The sequence below is a fragment of the Eleutherodactylus coqui genome, chromosome 5, assembly GCF_035609145.1.
Source record: "Eleutherodactylus coqui strain aEleCoq1 chromosome 5, aEleCoq1.hap1, whole genome shotgun sequence".
NCBI lineage: Eukaryota > Metazoa > Chordata > Amphibia > Anura > Eleutherodactylidae > Eleutherodactylus > Eleutherodactylus coqui.
This window is the reverse complement of record NC_089841.1, coordinates 160,176,541-160,202,516: the sequence shown is the minus strand read 5'-3', so window position 1 is coordinate 160,202,516 and position 25,976 is coordinate 160,176,541. Positions and strand designations below refer to the sequence as shown.

The following is a 25,976-nucleotide window of genomic DNA, read 5'->3' as shown; positions in this document are numbered from 1 at the left end:
AATTCTCCTTGGAGTTGCAAGGCTTTGTATGTGAAACCCTTATGTTCACACACTCAGCTCTGCTTCAGACACAAGATGACAAACCTCAGCACTATTGGTTTCCTTTACACGATCTCAGAAGGCTCACAAAGTGACAGTCCACCTGTCTCCCCTCAAAGTGCAGGAAGTAACACAACCAAAAATGATATGGACCAGGAGATTAACACAATGCAATCTAATACTCGAGGAAAGCAGGATGAAGGCAGCAAAACTGTGAAAAATGGACCTTTCAACAAAGGGAAAAAACATCCAAGGCTGGCTCAACTAAGAGGACAAATTCGGGCTCAAATCAGGGAGCACAGCCCTAGAAACCAAATGATAGAGCTTGTGGATAAAGTAGCAAATGGACAGCTTACTAAAAAGAACGATTTGGAGGAAAACAAGCGTAACGGAACTGTAGAAAGTATCAAATGTTGCCATTGCTCCAGCCCAAGCTGCCTAGCTTCAGAGCTTGAGGGAAGACTGCACACAGAACTAACTGCACTTCGACTGGAGATGAGAAACACTCTTGAGGCTATGAGAACAGAATTAAGCCAGGAGCTACAAGAACTACATAAGGAGGTCACAGACTGTTGTCACCACTGTCCTCCTAAGGAAGCTGAAGAGTTAAAAGAAGCAGAGAAACGGCCTGAGTGGAAAAGTGTCTTCAAAAAGGTCAATCAGAAAGAAACACAAGATGCAAAGTCTCCTGTTAGACTGGACGGACAAATAAAAGCAAAGTCCGTGCCATCACTGTTACATCAATCAGGTCCCAGCAGGAACCAGGTACTCTTAAAGGCAGTGACCACCATTGCTGCTAAAAATGCCCTTGTGTCTAAACTTGGGGCAAAATCAGATTCTGACCCTATCGTACACACTACTGGAAAACAGATCCACAAAACTGCCGTAAAGACGGAAGGATCACCTACCCATTTACATACTAATGGGAATTGGGGGAAAAAGGTAAATAGGACTGTGGCCCCTCTCCCACAAAATGGAATTTCAGTTAGTAAAGCTCACTAAGGAGTATTAGTTAAGGTTTTGTAAAGTGTGATGCAATCACTTTGACCATGCATTCTGAGTAAATGAACAGACTCTCTTAGGTGTTGGACTGCAAAAGTACACTAATAAGGCTTTTACCTGCTTACAGTGAGTTTGCCTAGCAAGTGTTTTATTGGTTGAGTGGACATGTGTGTGGCCTATGTACCCTCACAGGGTTCCATGTCCACCTTAAAAGCAGCTTTTGATAATCTGTTATGCTTTATATTGAGCTAATGAATTTAATAGCTCACAATTACCGATGGATTGTTGGAGAGACATAAAGAAGGTTTATCTATTGTAAAGTGCTGGAAGGCTATTGGTCCATATACTAAATGAGGGGTCTCTGTTATCTGTGGTCACCAGTGAATTGTCTGTTTCGATTTGGTGTACATTTTGCTTGAATGTAACAAAGTTAATAGCGTACTTTCTTTGTAAATGATTAACTAGCAAAGCAATCCAGTAATGAGATATGGGTGTCATTACTTTTACCCCTTTCCCAACTACTCCATGTAAATTAACGGGCCAGTGGGCAAGTCCTTGTTGTTGCAGCCCCTTGATTTATGTGCCGAGTTTGATGGCGCTGTGCGCTCCTGTAGTTGTTGAAGGTGTATATACATAGAAAGGAAATGGGTTTTCATTCCGCTATTTCATACATAATAGATGGGTATAATGGTAACTATTTTTATACAGAATGCTGAAAATGTACAGAGTATTTTCCCAATTTGAAAGATCGTCAAAAATGTCAGATATTAAATAATAATGCGATAATTTCTCTTTACCTGTTAATAAATATTAATGTGTGATAAAATTGGATTTTCCATAAATTTGTTACTATCAAACCTTTAAAAATAGTCACAGAAAAGTAGTGACTCTCTTTGTGTAATAAAATAGTGCCGCTACATGATTGAAAGAACACTGAGCAAAACTGACAAACGGTGCTCTGACTAGTGGAGATCCTGAAGTATTCACATCCCTGTGTCATTCACTTTTCCCATAAGGAACTCCACTAAGCATAAGAGAGCATATCATTTTTGTATGAAGTATTCCTTTATACCTCCTCCATCTCATCCTTCTTAACCACAGTGTGACATTGATAAGGATGTAGCAATATTGGGATTAAGTGCAGTCACACTTTAATTAGGGCCCTTGAAACCCATATGATACAGAGATGGAACAGGTTTGCAGGGCAAGAGTCACTGACAGCTCTTAGAAAGGACCCGAGTGGGTTACATCCCTCTATAACTTCCATATGCCCTAATAGGTTGAAATGACTTTTTAAAAATAGTTTATATATATTTAACTTATGTATTAAAAAAGGGTTTTCCAGCTCTTAAAAATGGATGACCTATCCACAGTATAGGTAATGTATAGTTGATAGACAGGGGTCGGCTGCCCAGGACCCTGACCAATAAGCTGTTCACCAGATCAGCTGTCACCCTGTGTGGAGCAGAAACCGATGGCTCCACACATTGTTGAGTGGCCTGGTATGGCATTGCAGGAACAGATCCCACGTATTTCAATATGCCAGGTCACTGTACAATGTAAGGAGTTACCTGCTTCCCGACCATACAGTACAACAGCTGGCCCAGATTCCATGCAGCGGACCCCGCTGATCAGCTATTGAAGACTTATCCTGTGAATAGTTCATCAATTTTTAGGTGGAAACTCTGTTAAAGGGCTTTTCCAGGAAAATACTATTGATGACCTATCATCAGGATAGGTCATCAATAGTTGACCGGCCAGGGTCCGCCACTCAGGACCCTGACCGATCAGTTGAGCGGCATGTGCTGTTGGTGCCGCAACAACATAGGTTGGGGCAGAAGCCTCTGCGCCGACCTCTGTATAGTAATCAGCGCTTATAACTGCAGGCACGGCTCTCATTGAAATCAATGGGAGCCATGCCTGCAGTTACAAGCACCAGCCACTATAACGAGGTTGGCACAGAGGCTTCTGCTCCGACCTCTGTGTACTTGAAGCAGAAGTCTCCGCACCGACCTCCCATGTAGTGGCCAGTGCTTGTAACTGCAAGCACAACTCTCATTGATTTCAATGGAAGCCGTGCCTGCAGTTACAATCGCCAGCCGCTACACGGGGTCGGCATGGAGGCTTCCGCACAGACCTCTGTGTTATTGTGGCGTTAACAGCATGCGCCCAATCAGATGATCGGTCGGGATCCCGAGCAGCGGACTCTGACCGATCAACTATTGATGACCTATTTTGAGGATAGGTCAACAAATGTATTTCCCAGGAAAACCCCTTTTAAAGTTACATAAGTGGCCAGGTGCAACCTTCACGGATGGCATATATTTTGCCAGCACAACCCACAGACTCTCAGTTGATTAGAGCTTTGGGGAATTTGAAAGCCAAGTCAACAAAACTTCTGCAGTATGGCAGAACACATTATTCTGATGAAAATGGCTACTGCTATTAGAAACTACCATTACCACAAAGGAGTGTACTTGGTGTACAAAAATATTTTGGTAGGTGGTATATGTAATGTAAACTCTGCATGAATACCAGGACCCAAGGTTTTCCAGCAAAACATTGCCCAGAGCATCATACTGCCTTTTTTAATGAGGATCTCGCCCATTTCTCAAAATTGAATGTGGCTCACAAGGTACAAAAGCTTAGAGAGCTCTGCCATAGAGAATCCTGGTACTATTTTTTCCCAGGTAAGGGAGACACATCCACCCAACTATCCACATAACATAAAAGAACACGTGATTTAACACACAAGGCCACCTTTTTCCTATGCACGATGGTCAAGTTCGCACATGTATATGTACTGTTATAATACTATCCCAGCATTCCTCTGTATGCAGATGATTATGATGGCTACTGGATCACTATCAGGCCATGTTCAGTGAGGTGAGAATTTTAGGCATGGTGGGAATTACAACAGGCCTAGAGAACCTTGGTATTCTTGGGAAACTCTGGACCTAGGTTTCTCCTGTAGAAGATTTCTACAAGAGAAACCTAGTCCTGACTCGTGATTTTTAAATGGTTCTTCTGAGATTAAAAAATAAAGAAAGGATCAGATAAGGATGGGAAATAAAGAAAAAAACATACTTCCCTGTCCATCACCACCACATAGATTTTCATGGTCTGATCGAGTTAGTGACTGCAGTAGTCTCGTGTCTGCACACCAGTCACAAGCTTCAGTGGGCATCTGTGCAGGAATGACACATGACCATTGCGCCCTGCGATTGGTAAGCGGTCGCATGATTGATGAATGGCACATGACTTCAGAGATCAGACCACCGGTGACCAGAGCGGTGTAGCTGGACAAGGAAGGCCATTGGACAGGTGAATATGACTTTTTTCTTTATTTTCCACCTTTATCTGCTTCCTCTCTTTGTTAAAAAGAATTCCTGAAAACTGCTTGAAATTGGATTTGGTAAAAATAAAAAGTCTGTCTATCAATTACAAGAGCCCTTGTCTTCAATGTGTCGATTTTATAAATAACAAAAGGTTTACAACACCATTCATAAAAGTAAGTGAAACACAATTGTTAGGCTGTGTTCACATTAGCCTTGTGGCTTCCATTTATATTGGGAGCCACAATGGTCATACAATGGATACCACTAGCACCTGAAAGACTGCATTGAATTATTATTGGATGTGTCAGGTTTCATCATGGTTTTTGAACATTTGATGGAAATGATAGCAATGTATGCAACGCTATCCTTCACAGTACACCTGCCGAAACTGCTGAATTATAGAATGAAAGCAATGAAATTACAAGATAAAAAACTATCCTGATTACGGTTTTATTTTAATAATTAACTGCATTTACAAATATTCACTCGTATTATGGCTTTTTTATATGGTTGTATTCAGAATTAGCCAATCACATTTAAACTCATGTAAAATAGTAGTCAGTACTCCACTGCTATTATTGACAGTGATTCTGATTTCCCCCATATAAAGTTTGGCTGTTCCAATAGGATTTTTTTGATATTTTCTTTCTCAGCAAAAGTGATGGTCTGCAAAGTGCTTACAATACATCACAGGGATCTGATTGTTGAAAGGTATCAGTCAGGTGAAGAGTACCAAAACATTTCCCAAGCAGTACATATACCATGAAAGACAGTGAAGATGGTCAACAAGAAGTAAAATAAATTTGGCACAACAGTGACATTACCAAGAACTATGAGAAACAATGAGGACAGCGCCCCTCTTACAAATATCCAAGAAACCAAACAATGTTGAAAGGTGTAGATTAGAAGATGAAAAATGACTTACCCGGTGTAGGTGGAGGATGCTTCCCAGGAGGGGAGAACCCATCCACTCTACACCTCCAAGTCCTGGTCTGCACGTAGTAACAGAGGACAAATGTCCGCAGGATCCAAATGGAACAAAAGAATGTGTATTCCTTCAATAACCCCCCGTGGATTCGGGGAGGAGCTTGCCCAAAATTTGTTGTATCTCCCAAAAACAAAGGGGATGCAACTCCTCAAAGGGAACACAAATGTAAAAACATGCAAAAGTATTTTAGGCGCTCTAAAGGAACGTACACCTTAAATGTAAATGCAGGAAATTCCTGTTGAATTTATTACAAAGAAACCTAAAATAATGGCAAATAGCAAAGTGCCAAAAAGCAAATTATGCAAATTTGCAACGCGTTTCGTCGCTCCTGTGGCGACTTTTTCAAGCATAAACATGTATAATCACATACAGCTATATATATGTAAAAGCAACCACTTACATTAGAACACTAACCAATCCTGATCCATTCATCTGTTTCCTCCAGCGTGTCCTGATGGAAATGCACGCTGAGGCTTGCCGCCCGGTGCAGTCCGTAGGACTTCTGGGTTACGGCCACCACGTAAGACGTCATGACGCCTGGGGCGTCATGACTGCCTTCCGGTGTATATACATGGGCTTTGCAAACCAGTCTGTAGGACTTCCGGGTTTTCGCCAGCACGTAAAACGTCATGACGCTCCGGTCGTCATGACTGCCAAAAAATATCCATAAAACAATATCTAACGTGTAAGTCTAGGTATGTGATATACCTACTTGAATGCCCCTGCGGAAAGAGGTACGTGGGAAGAACCAGTAATTGTCTTAGTTCCAGAATTTCTCAACATAAAAGTAACATTAAGAAAGGTTTTATGAAACATAGTGTCTCGAGACATTATTTTTTATCACATAATTGTGACCCCTCATTGCTAAAAGTAACTCCGTTGGAGAAAATATCTGTGAAATCAGTTAACTGTTTGAGGATAAAGGAGATGTTCTGGATTTTTAAGTTGGGTTCACTTGTTCCTCACGGTTTAAACGAAGTTTTAGAGAAATTTTAATAATTTTTAAAGTTACAGCAAGAGAAGTTTTATGACATAAGTTGGTGGATATATATCTATATATAAGTATGCATTTTCTTCATGTATGCAATTTTGGTATAAATGTGTATATTTATATATACGTGTGTGCAATAACCAGCTTTTATGTGCACATATGTGTATATACTTATTTTAATGTTTGATAATTTTTATAATGCATCCCACAGGGTTTATAAATATTCATAGACACAAGTAAATATCTTTTGTGCTGAGTATATCAAGTATGTGGCCCCCTTGCTGTCAGCAGCGGGCCACACAGAGATTGCGCTTTCTAAGTTTAGGCTTGTCCGTGATCTGAGAGGAGTGATGCAACCATGGCAACGTATATACGCCTGGTGCGGTCACATGATATAGGACGTTAAAGCGTCAGTGCATCTTACCTCCGGATGGAGCGCCATGGGTAATACATCCCCCGTATATCCACCGGATGGCAGTCATGACGACCGGAGCGTCATGACGTTTTACGTGCTGGCGAAAACCCGGAAGTCCTACAGACTGGTTTGCAAAGCCCATGTATATACACCGGAAGGCAGTCATGACGCCCCAGGCGTCATGACGTCTTACGTGGTGGCCGTAACCCGGAAGTCCTACGGACTGCACCGGGCGGCAAGCCTCAGCGTGCATTTCCATCAGGACACGCTGGAGGAAACAGATGAATGGATCAGGATTGGTTAGTGTTCTAATGTAAGTGGTTGCTTTTACATATATATAGCTGTATGTGATTATACATGTTTATGCTTGAAAAAGTCGCCACAGGAGCGACGAAACGCGTTGCATATTTGCATAATTTGCTTTTTGGCACTTTGCTATTTGCCATTATTTTAGGTTTCTTTGTAATAAATTCAACAGGAATTTCCTGCATTTACATTTAAGGTGTACGTTCCTTTAGAGCGCCTAAAATACTTTTGCATGTTATTACCAAGAACTAGACGTCCCTCAAAACTTGATGACAAGGCCAGAAGAAAATTGGTCCATTATGTTGCCAAGGGGCCTACAGGAACACCAAAGGAGCTGCAGGGATTTCTGGCAAGTACTGGTTGTATAGTGTATATCAAAACCAGCTCCCGTATTCTTCATATGTCTGGGCTGTGGGGTAGGGTGGCAAGATGGAAGCCTATTCTAACAAAGAAAACCATCTACGCCCAGCTATGTTTTGCCAAAACTGACATCAGGTCTGCCAAAAGTATGTGGAAGAACATGTTATGGTCCAATTCATAATACAAACCCTGGGTATCACCAGAACACCACCATACCCACATTAAAGCATGGTGGAAGCAGCATAATGCTTTGGGATGTTTTTCTGCAGCTGGATCTGGGGCTTTAGTCAAGGTGGAAGGAATTATGAACAGTTCCAAATATCAATTCATTTTGGCACAAAAGTGTCAGGCCTCTGCTAAAAAGTTGAACATGAAGAGGAATTTCATCTTTCAGCATGACAACAACCCAAAGCATGCCTCCAAATCAACAAAAGAATGGCTTCACCACAAGATGATCAAAGTTTTGGAATGGCCCAACCAGAGCCCATACCTGAATCCCATTGAAAATCTGTGGATGACTTGAAGAGGGCGCAACACACAAGATGTCCTCGCATTCTGACAGATTTGAAGTACTGTTGCAAGAAAAAGTAGGCAAAGATTGCCAAGTCAAGATGTGCCATGTTGACAGACACATACCCCAAAAACTGAATGCTGTCATAAAGTCCAAGGGTACATCAACAAAGTTTTAATTTTAAGGCCCTTTTAGGCGTAACGATTTTCGCTCACAAATAGCTCAAAGACGTCTTTTGAGCGATAGTTGTTGTGTCTAACTGCACTAACATCGTGCAGTTTTCATTAAGCCGTCGCTGATCTTTCAGCATGCTGAAAGATCAGCGATCAGTTATCAGGAGTTCACAGTGGGATACAGCTGATACTATTGTTTCAGCTGAATCCCGCTCCCTGAAGACAGGCCGAGTATGAAGAACACAGCTGTCCAGCTGTGTTCTTCATCCGCCGCTCAGAGCGCTCGGCTGTATGTCGGGCGTTCCAAGTGGGGAATAGCTGGATGCAGAAGACAAGTGCATCCCCCGCTCAGAGCGCTTAGCTATATATATATTATTATTTTTTCTTTTGTGATAATCGTTGTGTCTAAACCAGGCTTTAGGGTGTGGATATTTATGCTGCCATATTATTTTAGTTTAGGTTTTTTTTCTCACCCAGTTTGATTTTCAATGGAATTGTACAGATATTTATTGGGTCACATTGAAAATTGAAATAAATCTAAAATGATTCATCTTTGTAGGATTTTGGGAACATGACAAAAACATGCCATTTTAAGAATGGTGTGTAGACTTTTTATATGAACTGTATATATCATCCATATTTTTTCCATTTTCATTTCAACTTATATTGATACATTTATTATGTGAGTTATGCCAGAATTATGGCATCAAAAATTGCAACTCTGGCATACGTTGTCACATTTACCCTGCTCATTACACTGGGGAGGAGTCACACCACATTAACAGGAGTCATATTAATTGAATAAAAAAAGCTAAAACATAATTGTGATTAATCCCGCAGACCTCAGGGTGACATTGTGCAGTCATGCAGCAGGAGTTTAATCATTATGTGGACTCATGCCAATGCACTAACAAACTAACATTCCATTTTCTTTTCCACAGGATAGTAAATGTAGGTGAACATGTATGCCAGTATGTATGCCAACCATGCTGCAGACATGTAATACATTTCTTGCATTTTAGGACCAATAAAAAATCTCCATCAATGTATTAATGTGAAGCAGTAGTTTAAAGATAATTTATTCACACGCAGAAGTAATTTCAACAATAAATTAGCAATATTGTAGGGAAATAACATTCCTGTGAATTAAAGGGGTTGTCCAGTTGTAAACTATTGATAATCTATCAATAGTATATCAGCGGTGGTCCACTGCCCTGGATCCTCGCAGATCAGCTGTTCTCTGGGTCAGTATGCTCACGCACTGAGCTGATTCCTGTCAGAAGCAGAGAGCACTGTTCTCATTGCAGTGATGAGGCTTGGTATTACAAGCAAAGCTCCCAATGAAGTGAATGGGAACTTGGCTTGCAATACCAAGCCTGGACATTGCAGTGAAAACGGAGCTGTCTGCTTTCTGCAGAAATCAGCTTAGTGCACGAGCATAAAGTCCCGGTAAACAGCTGAACAGTGAGGATCCTGGGTAGTGGACCCCTGCTGATCAGCTATTGATAACCTATCCTGAGCATAGGTCATCAAAAGTTCACTCGTGGACAACCCTTTTAAACACACACTGATATCTATTAACACATTACTGCAGTGTCTGTAAGAGGACCATTTACAGAAAAATAGGCTGTTATAACTAGCACAATACAGTTCTCTAAGGGTGGTTTCACATCTGTGTCTGGGTTCCGGTTTCCTGCTTCATTTGGGGGCAGGAAAGGGGAATCTTCGTAGCCCAATGATGGAATAAGGATGGAACATAACAGCACCGTACTGACCACATTGGAGGTTCCAACGCAGATGTGAAACCACCATTACATAGTTATGAAGCTTTAAAACAATGCTACATTTAAAATCCACCTTGTATTTTATTAAAGATAGTCTGCTGACAGTTTACAAGCAAAGATGGGGCACTGGATTTGTATTACATGAATGTTCTCACTAGTAAAGGGGGAAATTGAAATAACAACAACATATGTGGAATATCTGTTTACGCAGTTCCAGCTATTGGAATTCTAAGTAAAAGAAAGAATCTCTAAATACATTTAAAATTAGACTAAAATTCTTCATCTTCTGTCAATTCTATATTTTTCCTTTGTTTTATCACCTTGCTTCCGTCTGATCATCATTTTGCACAAATGTTGCAATTTGTCAATGCAAATCATTGGGGAATTATATACTTTTCTCACTGAAGTTAGTGGAAACCAATTGAAAAATTGGTGCAAACTCATTTTTGTGTGGAATTTCCAAAATTGCACCAACTAACGGCCTTATAAAAAATGTATCCATGTGTATATGGTTAGTGAATGGCTCTGTAATAAAGGTATTCCTGGGGTTACTAATTCAAAAGGCATCAGTTTGAATCCAAATACATACTGGAGAGGTGCATGGATGTATCCATAATGATAACAAAAAAATTACATACAAATATCAATGCGGACCTAATCTAAAATAATAGAAGACAGAATCATGAATCTTCCCTCCCAATCTGTGGGATTTGGTTAGGGCTTCTAAACCCTATTCTACCAAGGCCTCCACAATCAGAACTTGGTGATATTTGGGCTTCACAACCCCATGAATAAAGTCCATGCCAAAATGAAAAATATAGCTCACTCTACCATTCATGCTAAACCAAGAGTAAGATTAAAAAAGAAAAAAAATCATCCTGCTAAACCGGAAATAGCTCAACTAGAGACAGATCTGTGTAAAGTATGCTCACTACTGTGAAAACCGTCTTCCCAGCTGCACCTCACCAACAACTACAGGGCACCGCATTGTGTGATGAACACGGATTTAGATTATGAGCAAAGGTATGTAGATGACAGTTATATAGGATAGCTAGCCATATGTAAATGCACAAATGTAGTTCCTAATCACAGGTACAGACTCACTGATAGCTGGTTTACCGGGTGGGGGCAGTTCTGTAGTTTATCCTCTGTGTTCAGCGATATGTTAGTAATTACACGTAGATCTGATTTATTTCAATAAGTTCAGGCCAATTTTGAGATTTCATCAAACAATAGCCTAGATTGCAAATCCTTCTAATCATGCAATATTTTGGCTAAACATAATACAGTTAATGTTAATAGTGAGGCTTCGGAAGCAGCTGAGGAGCTGACGGTCGCATCTTTAGAAGCCAATACTTTGCGACCCTTAAGTGGCTGAGGTGGTCGAAAATTGTCTGTCATTTTTAGCAGAGCCTCTCCTTGAGCAGAGAAATAGGCCGTATCTGTCAGGATTCGGTGCTGTAAAGACAATAAAAAAGAAACATTATGTGGCATTGAATCCGGTTATACAAAGGACACAAAGCTTTCTGGATTGTGCAGTACATTCAAATGTCAGAGGATGAAGTTTCAATTGCCCACTGTGTGATCCTGAAAAGAAGTCCAGTCCAAGCATTCTATTCCTTAGCCTAAGCCCTCATTCATACGGGCGACGCGGCATCACTGCGAGCAAATCGCAGCGATATCGTATCGCTGGTCCGTGCGACACCACTTCAGCTTATCGCGGTGACACTGCGACTTCATAGCGCTATAAAGTCGCATGACTTGGTAGCACCACATGCTAGGATTTTCAGGGGGGAAAGGCTTGAAATATAAGCCCTACCTCGAGAATAAGCCGTAGCTGAAGAAAACAAAATAAAAATAAATAAGTATACGTCACCCTAGAAGCGCTGTCCATGGCTCAGCTGCAACTTTTTCCCGGGTCCCCGACACTGGTGGACTTCTTCTCTTCTGGCTGGGGATTGAAAAATCCCCACCTCCTGGAAGAGCTGGCTATGATTGGCCGATGCTTAGCCAATCAGAGCAAGCACTCGTTAAATGGCTGTGATTGGTTCATTAAGTACTGGCTATGATTGGCTAAACATCAGCCAATCACAGCCAGCGATTCCAGGAGGCGGTGATTTTTCAATTCTCGGCCAGAAGATGATGAAGAGAAACAGTGCTAGGACCCGGGGAGAAGCTGCTGCGGCACCGGAGAGCGTTTCTAGGTGATGTATACTTTTTTTTATTTTTTCCTTCAGCTAGGGCTTACGTTAGGACTTTGACAGTAGGATTTCCTACTGTCAAAGTTGCACCGCACAAAAATCGCATTTCCGTGGGATGTGATGCAACGGAGAAGAAGGCTCCATAGAGAAACATGGGCAGAAAACCTCCCGAGTCTCGGGCATATCGCCTTAGCGGCAAAGTTTTTGTGTCGGGTTGTTGCATGCTACAAAACATCGCACATGTTAAGTAACCCATAGGAAAGCACGGGCTTCACATTCATGCGAATTGTAGCAATGCAACAAAATCGCATGACTTTGTCGCCCGTGTGAACAAGGCCTAATGCAAGCTCTAAGTAGGGTTATCAGTTATTACATAGAGTACCAGTCAAACGTTTGGACACACCTTTTTATTCCATGATTTCTCTTGTTTCTCCTTTTTCATTTTCTACATTGTAGATTCATAATGAAGACATGCAAACTATGAAGAAACACACATGGAATTAAGTAGTAAATACAAATGTGCTAAACCAGAATGTTTTATATTCTAGATTTTCCAAAGTAGCCTCCTTTTGCTTTGCACACTCTTGGCATTTTCTGAATCAGCTGCATTAGATAGTCACCTGGAATGGTTTTCAATGAACAGGTATGTCTTGTCAAGAGTTAATTTCTGGTATTTTTTGACTTCATAATGTGTTTAAGACCATCAGCTGTGTTGTGCAGAGGTGAGGGTGATACACAGTTCCATACAATATTTAGCTCTATTTAACTACTGTTCTAATCCATATAATGGCAAGAACCACTAAACTAAGTAAAGAGAAACAACAGTTCAACAACATTGCATAAAGACATGAAGCTCAGTCTATCCAGCAAATGTCAAGAACTTTGAAGATAGCCCCCACACACTATGATGAAACTGGCTTTTGTGAGAACCGCCTCAGGAAGGAAGACCAAGTGTTACCTCTCCTGCAGAGGACATGCTCATTAGAGTTAACAGCCTAAGAAGACACATCTCAACATCAACAGTTCAAAGGAGATTATGAAAATCAGGCTGCAAAGAAGCCACTACTGAGGTATATCAACAAGAAGAAGAGAATTGCTTGGACCGAGAAACACAAGGAATAAACATTAGACCAGTGGAAATCTGTACTTTTGGTCTGATGAGTCAAAATGTGAGATTTTTGGTTCCAACTGTCATTCAGAAAAGGTAAGCAAATGGTTTCTACATGTGTGATTCCCACCATGAAGCATGGAGGAGAAGTTGTGATAGGATGGGGGTTCTTTGCTGGTGGCATTGTTGGTGATTTATTGAACATTCAAGGCACACGTAACCAGCATGGTCACCACAGCATTCATTAGTAACATGCCATGCCATCTGGTTTGCGCTTAGCGGGACCATCATTTATTTTTCACCAGAACAATAACTCCAAACACATCCCCAGTCTATGTAAGGGCTATCTTTGCAAGAAGAAGAGTGATGGAGCACTGCGTCACATGACATGGCCTCCACAACCACCCGACCTAAGCCCAAATGAGATGATTTCGGATGAAATGAAACGCAGAGAGTAGGAAGAGCAGACAACAAAGTAGGAACTCCTTCAAGACTGTAAAACCACTCCAGGTGACAATCTCCTGAGGCCTCAGTCACACGGGCGCATCGGCACCCGTACACCGGCGCCGATGCGCCCGTGTGACTGCAGGAAGGAGACGGACGTACCTAAAGACGGCCGTCTCTCTGTAGCGCCGGAGGAAAGAACACATGACCGGCAATGAAGCCGGTCACATGTTCTTTCCTCCGGCGCTACAGAGAGACGGCCGTCTTTAGGTACGTACGTCTGCTGGTGTCAGTCACACGGGCGCATCGGCGCCCGTGTACGGGTACCGATGCGCCCGTGTGACTGAGGCCTGAGGCTGACTGAGACAATGACAAGAATATGCAAAGCAATTGTCAAAGCAACAGTGGGCTACTTTGAAGAATCTAAAATATTAAACATATTTTGGTTTGTTTACTACTTAATTCCATATGTGTTTCTTCACAGTTTTCAGGTCTTCAATATGAATCTACAATGTAGAAAAAAGAAAAAAACTAAGCAAAAAAAATTTTGTAATTAAAAAGTGTATTAAAAGTTTTGACTGGTATTTTACACTCACATGGACTATGAGCCACTAGTTTGGGAGCACTGGAAGAGCAGTTCCCATAAAGTGGCAAGCCCAACAAAATATTAGCTTATGTACAATGAATGGCTATTTTATTATAGAAACTTGGCTTTTTGAACCGCAGCAACTTGTTGTGCAATAGTTATCCCTTGGTATTACAATTATTCTCCAGGTATATGTGCCCATGCAGACCGGAGAGCTTCTTGCAGTTGCAGCAGATTAGATGGAGGTACTAACATGCTCTGAACATTTGACAGGAAGAGCCAAATTCTCACCCTCCCACCAACCAGCATGCTGCAACAGAAATCTGAATTAATCTGGCCAGGTAATATTTCTCTAGTGCTCAGTGATCCAAGTTTTGCTCTCTTTAGTCCACTAGAATCTTGCGTCTCTGTATCTCTCAGACAAATGGCACTTGAACTGGTCTTCTGTTGTTCTAGCCCATCCATGCTAAGGACTAACAAATTGTGCGTTCAGCACATTAGTTGAAGCACCAGCAATTTATTAAGCTGTAATGTGCTTAACTGTGCACTGAATCATCGTCCGAATGGTTTTTCACATCCTCCTCTAACCCTTTTCATTGACAAGTTATTACATCCACATGATCCCATTTCCCTGGATGTATGTCCTAGATCACACCATTCTTGTTATACTCCTAACACAATTGCACAAAGCAAGCAGTTTGTGAAATACTAACTCCAGCTAGTCTACTACTGATAACCAGGCCCCACTTGTTTCGCTCAGAGTGTCTGGTTTTCCCATTTTAATGTGGGTCTACACTGAAACTGATCCATGGAAACTTGCTCATAGACTTTATGCTGCACTCCGGAAGTCACTTGTCCAACTATAGAAGGGCAGTTGTTTCTAAAAAAAACTAGCCAATTCAATGCATATAACAAGATTAATCCCTTTATCAGCTCAGTTGAAGCAGACAAGCTCTTTAATGCAATGCTGTGGTTCCAAAGCCAAAGTTTGTCCAGTAACCGAATGGGGAGTTATTTTACCTGGTGCTCACCTTTCTCCCCATTCTACCATGGATCCATCAGTTTCAAGCATCCCTCTACAATGTTTCAAGATGATGACGGCACTGTTGTCACTCCTCAATGCAGATTGTGCATTAGTATTCAGATACTGCATGCTGCTTTTGGACTGGCCAATGCTGTTCATGTGACCAGCGTTGGTCATCAGAGCAGCGAGTAGTGTCTTTGAGTATGTTCATGCGTAGTGGAAATGCTGTAGATCTTCTGCAGTGGAAAAATCCAAAATCTGCAGCATTTTCGCATCAAAAATGCTCACCAGTGGCAATGTGGAAGTCGGCGTATCACCTGATCGGCGGTGGCCTCAGTAGCGGTTGCCGAATGAGGGATGTGAGTGCTCAGCACGGTGAAAGGAGTGGCATTAAAGGCTGAAATCAGCTGTGGATCTGCAGCTGAAATCCAGTCCAAATCTGCATTTTAATGCGGAAATGATGCAGACTTTACTGCGCAGTTTTCTGCTGTTGAGGATTTGCAGCATTTCTTCTACAGGTGAATCCTGATCCTCTTAGGATCCTAATGCACTACACGTGCTCAGTGTGCATGGGGTCAACATTGAATGTTGCAAAGGGGCCCCCCAGAAACAGATGGATCCTTGGCAGAATGGGAAGAAAGGAGAGAATCAGGTAGCAGAAGTCCTCCCCTCCTATCCCTGGACAAATTTTGTTTCCAGGACCAGAAAGTCGCTTTAATTTCTAAGGATCATTGGAAATCAACAATTTACGTGTATGTACTGACTTAATTAGAGATAAAATAGCATAGTATTAGCTGCTAATGGAACTTCCTAGTTACACAACAAAGTAGAACTTGGTTTATCCTTTTGTTTTACCTGTGTTTGACTAATGGATATTGGATGCTCAAACACGGTCCAAATCACGGCCTCTGAACAGTCAGGAGTTGTGAGAGAGCCTTGGTATCGATAGTATTGGGACAACTTATTCTGGGGTGGGAGGATGCTTTCCAGGGGAAACGATGGAATCACAATAAATTCTTCTGAAATACATTTTCAGTGAGAAAAGTGAGCAGTTTGATATAATTGATATAAAATGTTACATAGCAGAAAATAAAAGGAAGTAGGATTTTACATCTACTCATAGGGGATAAGTAATAATGCATGATGCACTATACACCTGACATCCATAGAGATGTAAATGATGCTAAGATATTGAGGTATTAAAGGGGTTGTCCCGCGGCAGCAAGTGGGTCTATACACTTCTGTATGGCCATATTAATGCACTTTGTAATGTACATTGTGCATTAATTATGAGCCATACAGAAGTTATCAGAAGTTATTCACTTACCTGCTCCGTTGCTAGCGTCCCCGTCTCCATGGTGCCGTCTAATTTTCAGCGTCTAATCGACCGATTAGACGCGCTTGCGCAGTCCGGTCTTCTCCATTTTGAATGGGGCTGCTCGTGCTGGAAAGCTGCCCTCGTAGCTCCGCCCCGTCACGTGTGCCGATTCCAGCCAATCAGGAGGCTGGAATCGGCAATGGACCGCACAGAAGCCCTGCGGTCCACCGAGGGTGAAGATCCCGGCGGCCATCTTCACAAGGTAAGTAAGAAGTCACCGGAGCGCGGGGATTCGGGCAAGTACTGTGCGGTTTTTTTTTTAAGCCCCTGCATCGGGTTTGTCTCGCGCCGAACGGGGGGGCTATTGAAAAAAAAAAAAACCCGTTTCGGCGCGGGACAACCCCTTTAATGCCAGACATAATTGAAATTACGTTTTTGACCCCTTTAGGACCAGAGATTTTTCACTTTTTTTAATATCACCTTCCAAGAGCCATAACTTTACTTTTCAACTGACATGGCTATATAAGGTCCATTTTTTTGCAGGCCGAGTTGTATTTTTTTAATGGTACATATAATGTACCGTTTAAAAATGTGAGAACACATGAGGAAAAAAACTATAACATTTTTTTGTGGGGTTAGTTTTTACAGCTTTCATGGTGCAGTAAAAATGATATATGAACTTTGTTTTGTGGATCAGTACAATTAGGGTGATTCCAAATGTATAAAGTTTTTTTAGGGTTTTTCTCCCTGGAATACTGTATTTTTTTTTCTGGCCCTCACCATGTTGGATAAATATTGTGAGATTCTAATAGTTACGATTTTAAAGAAACTACGAGGATTACCAATTGTGTTTGCTTTTTATGGGAAAAATGGGTTAAGAGGGGAGTTATATTTATGTTATGCAGTCGGGAAGGAGCTAATGGGGTTGTAGGAGGTCTTTTAATTGAGCAGATAAGGAACAAAATAAAGAAACATTACTTACCTTTTAAATGTCTCACTATTCCAATACCAAAACTCCAGTCCGAGAAGCTTCTGCAGGGGTCACATGCTGTTTATTGTTCAAGGGACCGCTGCAGTCAACCGCTGGCATCAGTCTTCATGGGTGCATGAATGGCACATGACCGCAGAGGCCAGTGATTGGTGCAGCAGTCATATGATCAATGAACCGCATGTGACCTCTGTAGGAACTTTTGGGACCAGACCAGAGGGGACCGTTGCAGCAGCCCTGGGGCAGTGGGACATTTAAAAGGTGCGGCACGTTTCATTAATTCTTTTAGACACTTAACTGCTCCCTGTCCAAGTTAATGTAATCTTAGACAACCCATTTAACTCTTTAAGGGCTAGTTATTTTTGGTCTTCAAGGGGTTGGAGATTAGAACAAAAGTTTCTGATTTTTATTTCCAAAACTAGTGCTGCACGTGTCCATGAGCATCACCTGGTATTACAGCTCAGCTCACTTGATTTTAGCCAGTTGAGTTTTGAATTTGGTCCCATGATGAATCAAAGCTTAGTAGGCTCTATCCATTGCCGTTAGTCACCTAGCATTACTGAAAACATTGGCAGCGATCCTGATGAGCTGAAAGCTGATGACTAATAGACAGCAGTTTACAATGCTCACCCTTTTTAGATGTGACCAGGCATAGCTTCCCACCCACAAACTATTATTCTGGAAGTTTTGTAGAAAAAGCTTTAGAACATTTGGTAGTTTAACCTTCTATGAGCAACTTAAAGTGTCCTGTTCTTGAGACATTTTATATTCCCTACAAGGTAAAGCTCACTAACTGCAGATCTGTTTACATAAAATAGAACTGAAATGGTGCACACAATAGACATTATATAGTTTTCATAAATAACATTTTTACTTCTACGTATTTCAACTAGGTTCCTTCTCACATCCATGGATTATAATTGCTCATACCAACCTTCCTGTGACACATTCTTCATAGCAGCCACCAATGTACTATAATTGGGGTTCTCTGCTTCTCCTATCTAAAAGCAAAAACTGTATTACAACAGGTTAGAGAAATAAAAATCGTCCTGTGTGGGCATTTTATGTAACTCTTACATTGATTAGAATGCCTAATACAGCCAGGCCCTGGGGATCCTTCTTAGCTTCTGTGATGCTGCTGAATTTAGTATTCATATGGACAATATGCAACTGAGGAGAGAAAAAAACAAAGTCACAATAGAGTATTTAACTTTAAGTGGTAATCTGGGACTTTTTACAATTTTTTTCTATTACCGACATGTGATCAGTAGATAAGCGCCACTAGGATCCCTGTCGATCAGCTGATTTCCAAGGCTGCTGTCACTGTGGTCAGCGCAGGCAGCAGAAACCGCTGCGCACAGCACAGGAGCCGGGGTTGGTATTGCAGGTGCAGCTTCCATTGAATTCAATAGGAGCTGCGCCTGCAGTGCTAATGCGCGTTGCTGTGCTACGGTCAGAGCTTTTTGCTTTCTGTGCTGACCACAGTGAAAGCAGCCCTAGGAATCAGCTGAATGGCTGCGAGTCCTCGCCATTCATCTATTGATGACCTGTCAGTCATCAATAGAAAAAAATGTAAAGATCCCAGAATACCCCTTTACTTTACTACTAGAGGTGAGCGAACGTACTCGGTAAGGGCGATTTCGCAATCGAGCACCGCGATTTTCGAGTACTTCACTACTCGGGTGAAAAGTACTCGGGTGCGCTGTGGGTGAGCGGGGAGTTGCAGCGGGGAGTGGGGGGGAGAGGGAGAGAGAGAGAGCTCCCACTTGTTCCGCGCTGCTACCCCCCACTCCCCTCTGCAACCCCCCGCCCCACAGCGCACCCGAGTACTTTTCACCCGAGTAGTGAAGTACTCGAAAATCGCGGTGCTCGATTGTGAAATCACCCTTACCGAGTACGTTCGCTCATCTCTATTTACTACCCATCTTGTGCGAAACACCAAATTATTCTATCGCTATTATTCTATTATCTGCATTTCTATCATGAAACACCAAAAGTAAGGATGAAAATATGACACTGAATAACTAATCTTAATACAGGTATGAAGAAATTATTTTACTGCTTCCAAATATTTCACAACGTGCGGTATAGTATAGTGCATAGTAAAAAGACAAAATGTACCTCAAGTGGGAACTGCTTCCCATCTATTGTATGCTCTGATCCATCCTTCTTAGGACTTCCCCAGTGGAAGTGGAATTGTAATGCTTTGTATTTATTGGGTAGTCCTGCCCCGCTGATATAAATGTCTCCTGAAAGACTCAGCAAAACTGTAAAGATGAAAATATAATGCCGAGTCCTGATACAACAAACATTGTATACTAGTAAAAGAAAAATAAACTAGACAAAAATATATGGAATGGTAACATCTGCATTTCACATAATAAAAAGTAAGGATTATCATTATTAGGCTATGAAGCAGGCAGAAGACGCCATGGAGATACATGCCAACCTGAATGTCCATCGTTCGTGAGCTTCCACTGGTCAGGTGGAGGATGATCAAATCCCTGGAAAGTGATGTCATCTAGGTTACTGCCTCTCTTTACTTTTGCCTTTTCAATGTTGATAGGAGATTGATGGTCACCTCCACAATTATGACTAATGTCCTTCCAGTGATCAGGACCTGACCAGAAACACAGGAAATATTGACAAGCAGAGCTGCAATATTAGTGGAATACTAGAATACTAGAAATTTAGAAAATGTACAGATGCAGCAATCATTAGCATGACTGGCATATCGTGATAACTTGACTTACTGTATTGTAGTACACTAAATTTAAAAGGGTGGTCCGAGTTATTTTTTTTTATAAGTCTGTTCTCCATGCGGTAAAATAACAAATCGGCATATGCTCACCTCTCCCGGCTCCCGCTGTGTAACGTATCGGTGCTCGGTCCTCCTCTACTCTGTTTATTTAGAAGCTGCAGTTCCACCCTGTTCACGGGACATCACAGGCACTGCAACAAATAACGGAGCTCAGCAATCGAGAAATGAGCTCTGTCATTGGCTGCAGCACCTGTGAGGTCCCGTAAACAGGCTGGGGCAGCCTGTGAACATGACATTAGTGGGGGCCTCAGAGATGCGGCGCATAACACAACGGGACCACCCCTTTAAGTTCATCATAACACAATAATGTTTGCTAAATCTGTACATATTCTGTATGTTCACACTCTAAATATCAGGGGAAAGTGATCCCATATTATACATAGCGTCTCCTCAAATATTTATTGTAACAATGGTGGACTCCAGCACCAAAGGTAAATTAAAATGTAAGCCCCTGATTTCAAAAATGACCACAATATTGGAAATTTGAATGATCTTAAATTTTCTGAAATAAAAATCTTTGTTAATTAAAGATAAGTGAAAACACCATGCTTTATTAATAAATAGATTTAAAAACTCATGGTTCGCAGACCATAAAAACATCAAGATGAAGTGTTTCTAAATCCGTTTGATTCCCTAGTTATAACTGAGGTGATGATTGGATGTAGCAAATTTAAGTTCTGAGAGAAAGGAAGAAAGTAGAACAAACCACGAGGCTAGGAAAAAGAGAAAACCCCGGCAAGGACACAGAGGAATACTAGTAAGCCAATAACCTATAATCAAAGATTATATAATATAAATACACATGCAATAACTGCTGCAAAACGGGAAAATAAAATGTGTGCAGGGGCTACGCTCGGAGCCTCCAACACAGATCCGGCACGTAATCCCTTCTAAAATAGTGCAGCATCCTGCAACATTGCATTTAAGGAAATTTTAGCCCGCATTCCAAAGGTTAGATGTACCCAATTATAGTCAATGTGATCTGTCCAGCACCGTCTGGATCTAGCATATGCTGGATTCGGCACTTCCTTTTTTATCCCTGTTATTTGGCTCCGAAAATGGAGTCGAAGAATGGAAAACTGAGTGCTGGTGTGAATCCAGCTTTACTCCTTCAGAAACCACACCATGGTGCAATAATGTTCAAGAGACAGAAGAAGGGGTCTGTGCTCACTGATGTCAGCCTCCAGCCTTCATAGGCGTCCATTCACACTTAGGTTAATGTTATGTTGCATTACATGTGAAAACATTTACATTTTGTGATAACAGTTTTCTAACACAATAACCAGTGTGGGACTGAGAGACATAACTAGCATCTCATAGGCCCCCGCCTTTCATGTGTCATTAGGAATACTGGTGTCTTCTTATATGGAAATGGACCTTTGGGCCCCTTCAGGCACCATAGCCCAGGTGTGACTGCTACCTCTTCACACACTATGCACCCTCAAGGTGCTAGTCATCTCTCATTATCTATCTGCCAATATAATTGGTAGTGTACTCACCACATATGGGATTTTGAGAAGTGTAACACCACTGACCTGCATAAAAAAGTCATACATGAAAAACATTCTTTGCTAAAATGCCCCATACATTTAGTGTTAGTATGTCATTACACATGTATTGCTTTTATGTATACTGTGCGGGCAAAAGTCAACACAACATTTTTACTTAACTTTAGCTGCCCAAAGATGGCTCGATTGTTCTGCCCGTTCTAGCAATCCGTCCAACAGCCGTATAAGGAGCTGTTAGGCTTTACTGGCAATCAGAAGGGTTCGTTGAAGCTCAGAAGAGATTTAGCGTATGTTGCAAATCCCTGAGCAGTCTAAGAGCCATTTATTTTCTCATAAAAATGGAAAGAATGGACATTACTGTGATAATGTGGTAGGAATTCCAAGGACGGACAGATTTCTGATCAACACTCTATGCCATTGAAACAAGCAGTTTATGAGGAGTTTTATTTATTTCCACATATAAAGATAAAGAATCATTATTGTACTACTCACATAACTACCCACATTTCAATCTACTGTATATATAAAATTAACTATTATGGACTAGCACCACATTCCTATATCCCACATGTTGTAAAACATTATCTTGAACAAGTTGCATTATATGAGCTAAAATATATTAAAAGCAGCAATTAGAGATGAGCGAGCACGCTCGTTTAAGGCTGATGCTCGATTGAGCATCGGTCTTGTCGAGTAACTGATTGCTAGTCCAAGCACCATGCGGGGGAGGGGGGGGGGAGAGGGGGGAGAGTGAGAGAGATCCCTCTCTCTCTTCCCCCGCTCCCCCCCCCCCCCCCCCCTCCACCCCGCATGGTGCTTGGTCGAGTTTGCATACATTAAGAAAACCCTTGCCTTTTCTTTCCTATACAATGCAACATTCCATGACAAGGCAGCCCAGTGCTTGCTGCCCATCCCAACTTACTTACCATTCCTTGTGGGTAAAATGGCCCAGTTGCCATCCACCTCATTTGCTTCTTAATAATGGCCAGATTGTGTAAAAAGTCGCCCTGTGCCCCAATGCAAAACCTGTAACAGGGCCCCCAACTATAATGCTTTATTCATAGTACTGGGCTCCCTATATGGAGAAGAGAGTCCTTATGGGCCCCCTAAGGCTCTTGGCAGCTGCATTCTCTATAGTTACGCCAGTGATATGGACTGTTCCAACGAAATGCACATCATTATATTTCTATGAAGTTTGAGTATCATGATCTACCGTACACTTAGCTCTAAAGCAATACAATTTAAGTAAAATAAGTATACCTTGCCATGGATTTCTGACTTTCAAAATATTTATGTATTGTTACTACAAAAAACGATACATTATAATAAATGGAGATACAGATCTTGTACCTATATGTGCTGCACTAAGGCCGGACTCACATGACCGGGTCGGATTCTGAAGGCGGAAAGGCCGCAGCAGATTCCAGCTGTGAACCTTCGTACGGCAAGTAACTGTATTGCCTATGATCTCTGAGGCATGCAGGCGATCATGCGGAGTACAGTTTTGTTTTTCTTTGTATTTCCTGCACCATCGCTTACAGATGACGCAGGTACCCGCAGCCTATGTGCAATAATAATTGCGTATGCGCTGCAGGTCGCACACATCCATTATTAATGGAGGCCGATTTTTCTTCCACTTGCGGAATCCGCAGTTCGTACCTGCAGGTGTGAAGGAAAATTTGAAACTACATGCCTTTCAATGCCTGCGTTGTCCTGCAGAATGTCCGTGTGGAAGGCGATCACAGAATACGCAATTCAAATCCAGTTGTATGAGACTGGCCTTACTATTCTGGTCTTACAAGCTTTCCTTTGTGTGTCCATTACTGGAACTCTTTCTCATTTCTTACCATAGATGCACTCAACTAGCTGGATGTATGCTTGTTATTACCCTGTTTCCCCGAAAATAAGATGCGTCTTATATTAATTTTTGCTCCCAAATATGCGCTACGTCTTATTTTCAGGGGGTGTCTTATTTCGCCGCGGCAAATCCGTCTGTGGCCGCTAATCCCTCAATTGGCCAGCTTTGTGGACGAAATTTCTCAGAAATCTCGTCCACATGGGACAGCAAATCTGTCACGGCAAAGCTGGGAGAAGCCGGCGTTGTGGTGCGGATTCACCGGCCACAGAAACAGAAAAGCGTGCAGCCAGGTCGCTTCAAAACAAGCGGCTGAGTGCCGTGGGTTTTGAAGCAGCGCTTTCCCGGCGGAAATCTCGCTGTTTATCGCTGTGGCCAAACTGCGAGATTTCCACTGGAAATACGCTCTGTGAGAACCCAGCCTTAAGAATCACACACCGGTTGCCTGACTCACACACAGAGCCATAAAAACAATAAGGGCTGTAAAGTAACGTACCTGTCTGCAGACAGAAGTTCCTGTACCACTTGTAAGCAGGGATGGTATTGCAGCTTCCGGCCACCAGGAGGAGCTCATCACAGCAGACATGTACAGCAGGAACAGAACGTACAGTATGGACTTTTCCAGCCAGCAAGGGGAGCTCACAACAGCACACTCGTACAGCACAGCAGGGACAGGATAACAGCAGACTGTCTGCAGATCTACCTATACATCTGGAGGTAGGGAACAATGGGGATGGCAGCAGGGGACAGGCCTCTTGACTTGCCTGCAGACTTTACTATGCCTTACTATCGGGGGTGCCTTATATTTGGGACTTCTGAAAAATTTCAGGGGGTGCCTTATTTTCGGGAAAACACGGTAGTCATTTTACACTGTCTGCACAGTTATTATACGGGTCCTTGGTTTTAGCAAATATAGGCTGTTCTTTGTATAATGAAAAGTCATAGAATTTTTCAGTATGCTTTCTGATAGTTTTTAAGATCTCTGATTTCTGTCATTTAGTAGGAACCTTTATTATTACAGAGAATGATCATTTCTCCTGGCCATGTGATGGACACATAGGTGCACAGCTCAGATAACACTATTGGTAAGTGTTACAAGCTGTGTACCTGTGTGTCAATCATTACCACAGACTATTATGTAGTGTAAGTAAATATTGAAGTTTCCCATTGAATGAGGGCAAGCAGAGATCTTCAAAACTGTGAATTGTTACAGAAGTTTTATTGGAAAATTACAGAACAATTAACCCTTATTTGCTGAAACCAGAATACTGCTTTAAGATCTAATGAAACTTCCAGCCTCACCTATGAAGTATTTATTAACGCCTACCACGGTGTGATGTGGATTTCCTTTTTCCCACTAGTCTAAATTACTGCATTATAAAGAACTATATATGATAGTACATTTATCTAAGTTAGATGTGTAGTGAAACTTCAGTACTGCACATATTAGTTTTAGCTACACTTGTTTTTCATCAAATTGCCATATTTTAATAACATTTTTCTGAGGTTTTCTTTTGTCGCAGCTGTTTACTGAGGATTTCCGTATAAGCTATGTATTCACATTTTTTTCATGTAAAAAGTCAAATTTCACATCAAGCTGCCCACAGGGCATCTGATGTTAGATTCTTCTTTGCAGTCCCAATATAATAATGTGTGCGTTTCCTACACAATGTCAAATAAGATTACAAAGTAAAACAATACATTATGTATAGTGGTGAATGACCTAGCGCTAGAAAGTGCAGTGCCCATGAAGTATAATAATGTATTCTCACCTCCTCCAGACACCTGTATAATGAAGAGAAAGCTTATTAAAGTCACGCACTGTTGACAGAGGTCCATGCTGAATCTAGGTTCTGGAATATTACATCCCAGGGCTGCAGGTATGCAGGAATTAACTCTCACTACTTCCACCAGCAGGTAGACTAGCCAGTCCCATTCAGCCTGGCATCAATATACATATATATATATGGATGTAAAGGTGAGGGCTGAGTTTAAGGTTAACCCCTTCCAGAACATGAAGCCTGGCTCCTCCTGGGATGCGGATATAACTACCTTTTAGTGGGATTGTCCATTGTTGAATAATGAGTAAAAGGCAGCTAGTTCCAGTCTGACAAGCTCCAGCGATCTGTCTGTAGGCATTGGTCCGTACAGTCATTAGTGCCTATTATAAAGCAATAGAAGGTTTATGCAATTTAATAATAGAACCATTTCTTACA

At 41.7% G+C, this 25,976-nt stretch overlaps 1 protein-coding gene across 1 annotated transcript; it reads right to left on the bottom strand.

The window, feature by feature from the left end:
- Positions 1–11,161: 11,161 nt before the first annotated feature.
- Positions 11,162–25,599, bottom strand: LOC136626976 (carbonic anhydrase 15-like). Its single transcript, XM_066601933.1, has 8 exons — positions 25,533–25,599; positions 21,897–21,932; positions 20,026–20,196; positions 19,698–19,843; positions 18,654–18,746; positions 18,511–18,577; positions 16,126–16,289; positions 11,162–11,365 (listed from the first exon to the last, which is right to left on the bottom strand). Exons 1-8 carry the CDS (start codon positions 25,597–25,599, stop codon positions 11,162–11,164), a joined length of 948 nt encoding a protein of 315 aa, XP_066458030.1.
- Positions 25,600–25,976: the final 377 nt, after the last annotated feature.

Excerpts from the sequence above, each read along its gene's own strand:
- LOC136626976 (XM_066601933.1), bottom strand. The coding sequence starts at position 25,599 with ATGGACCTCTGTCAACAGTGCGTGACTTTAATAAGCTTTCTCTTCATT. Across the intron at positions 21,933-25,532 it reads TATACAGGTGTCTGGAGGAG|GTCAGTGGTGTTACACTTCT; the intron begins GTGAGAATACAT and ends TTTTTTATGCAG. Across the intron at positions 18,578-18,653 it reads TATTAGGCATTCTAATCAAT|ATAGGAGAAGCAGAGAACCC; the intron begins GTAAGAGTTACA and ends TTTTGCTTTTAG.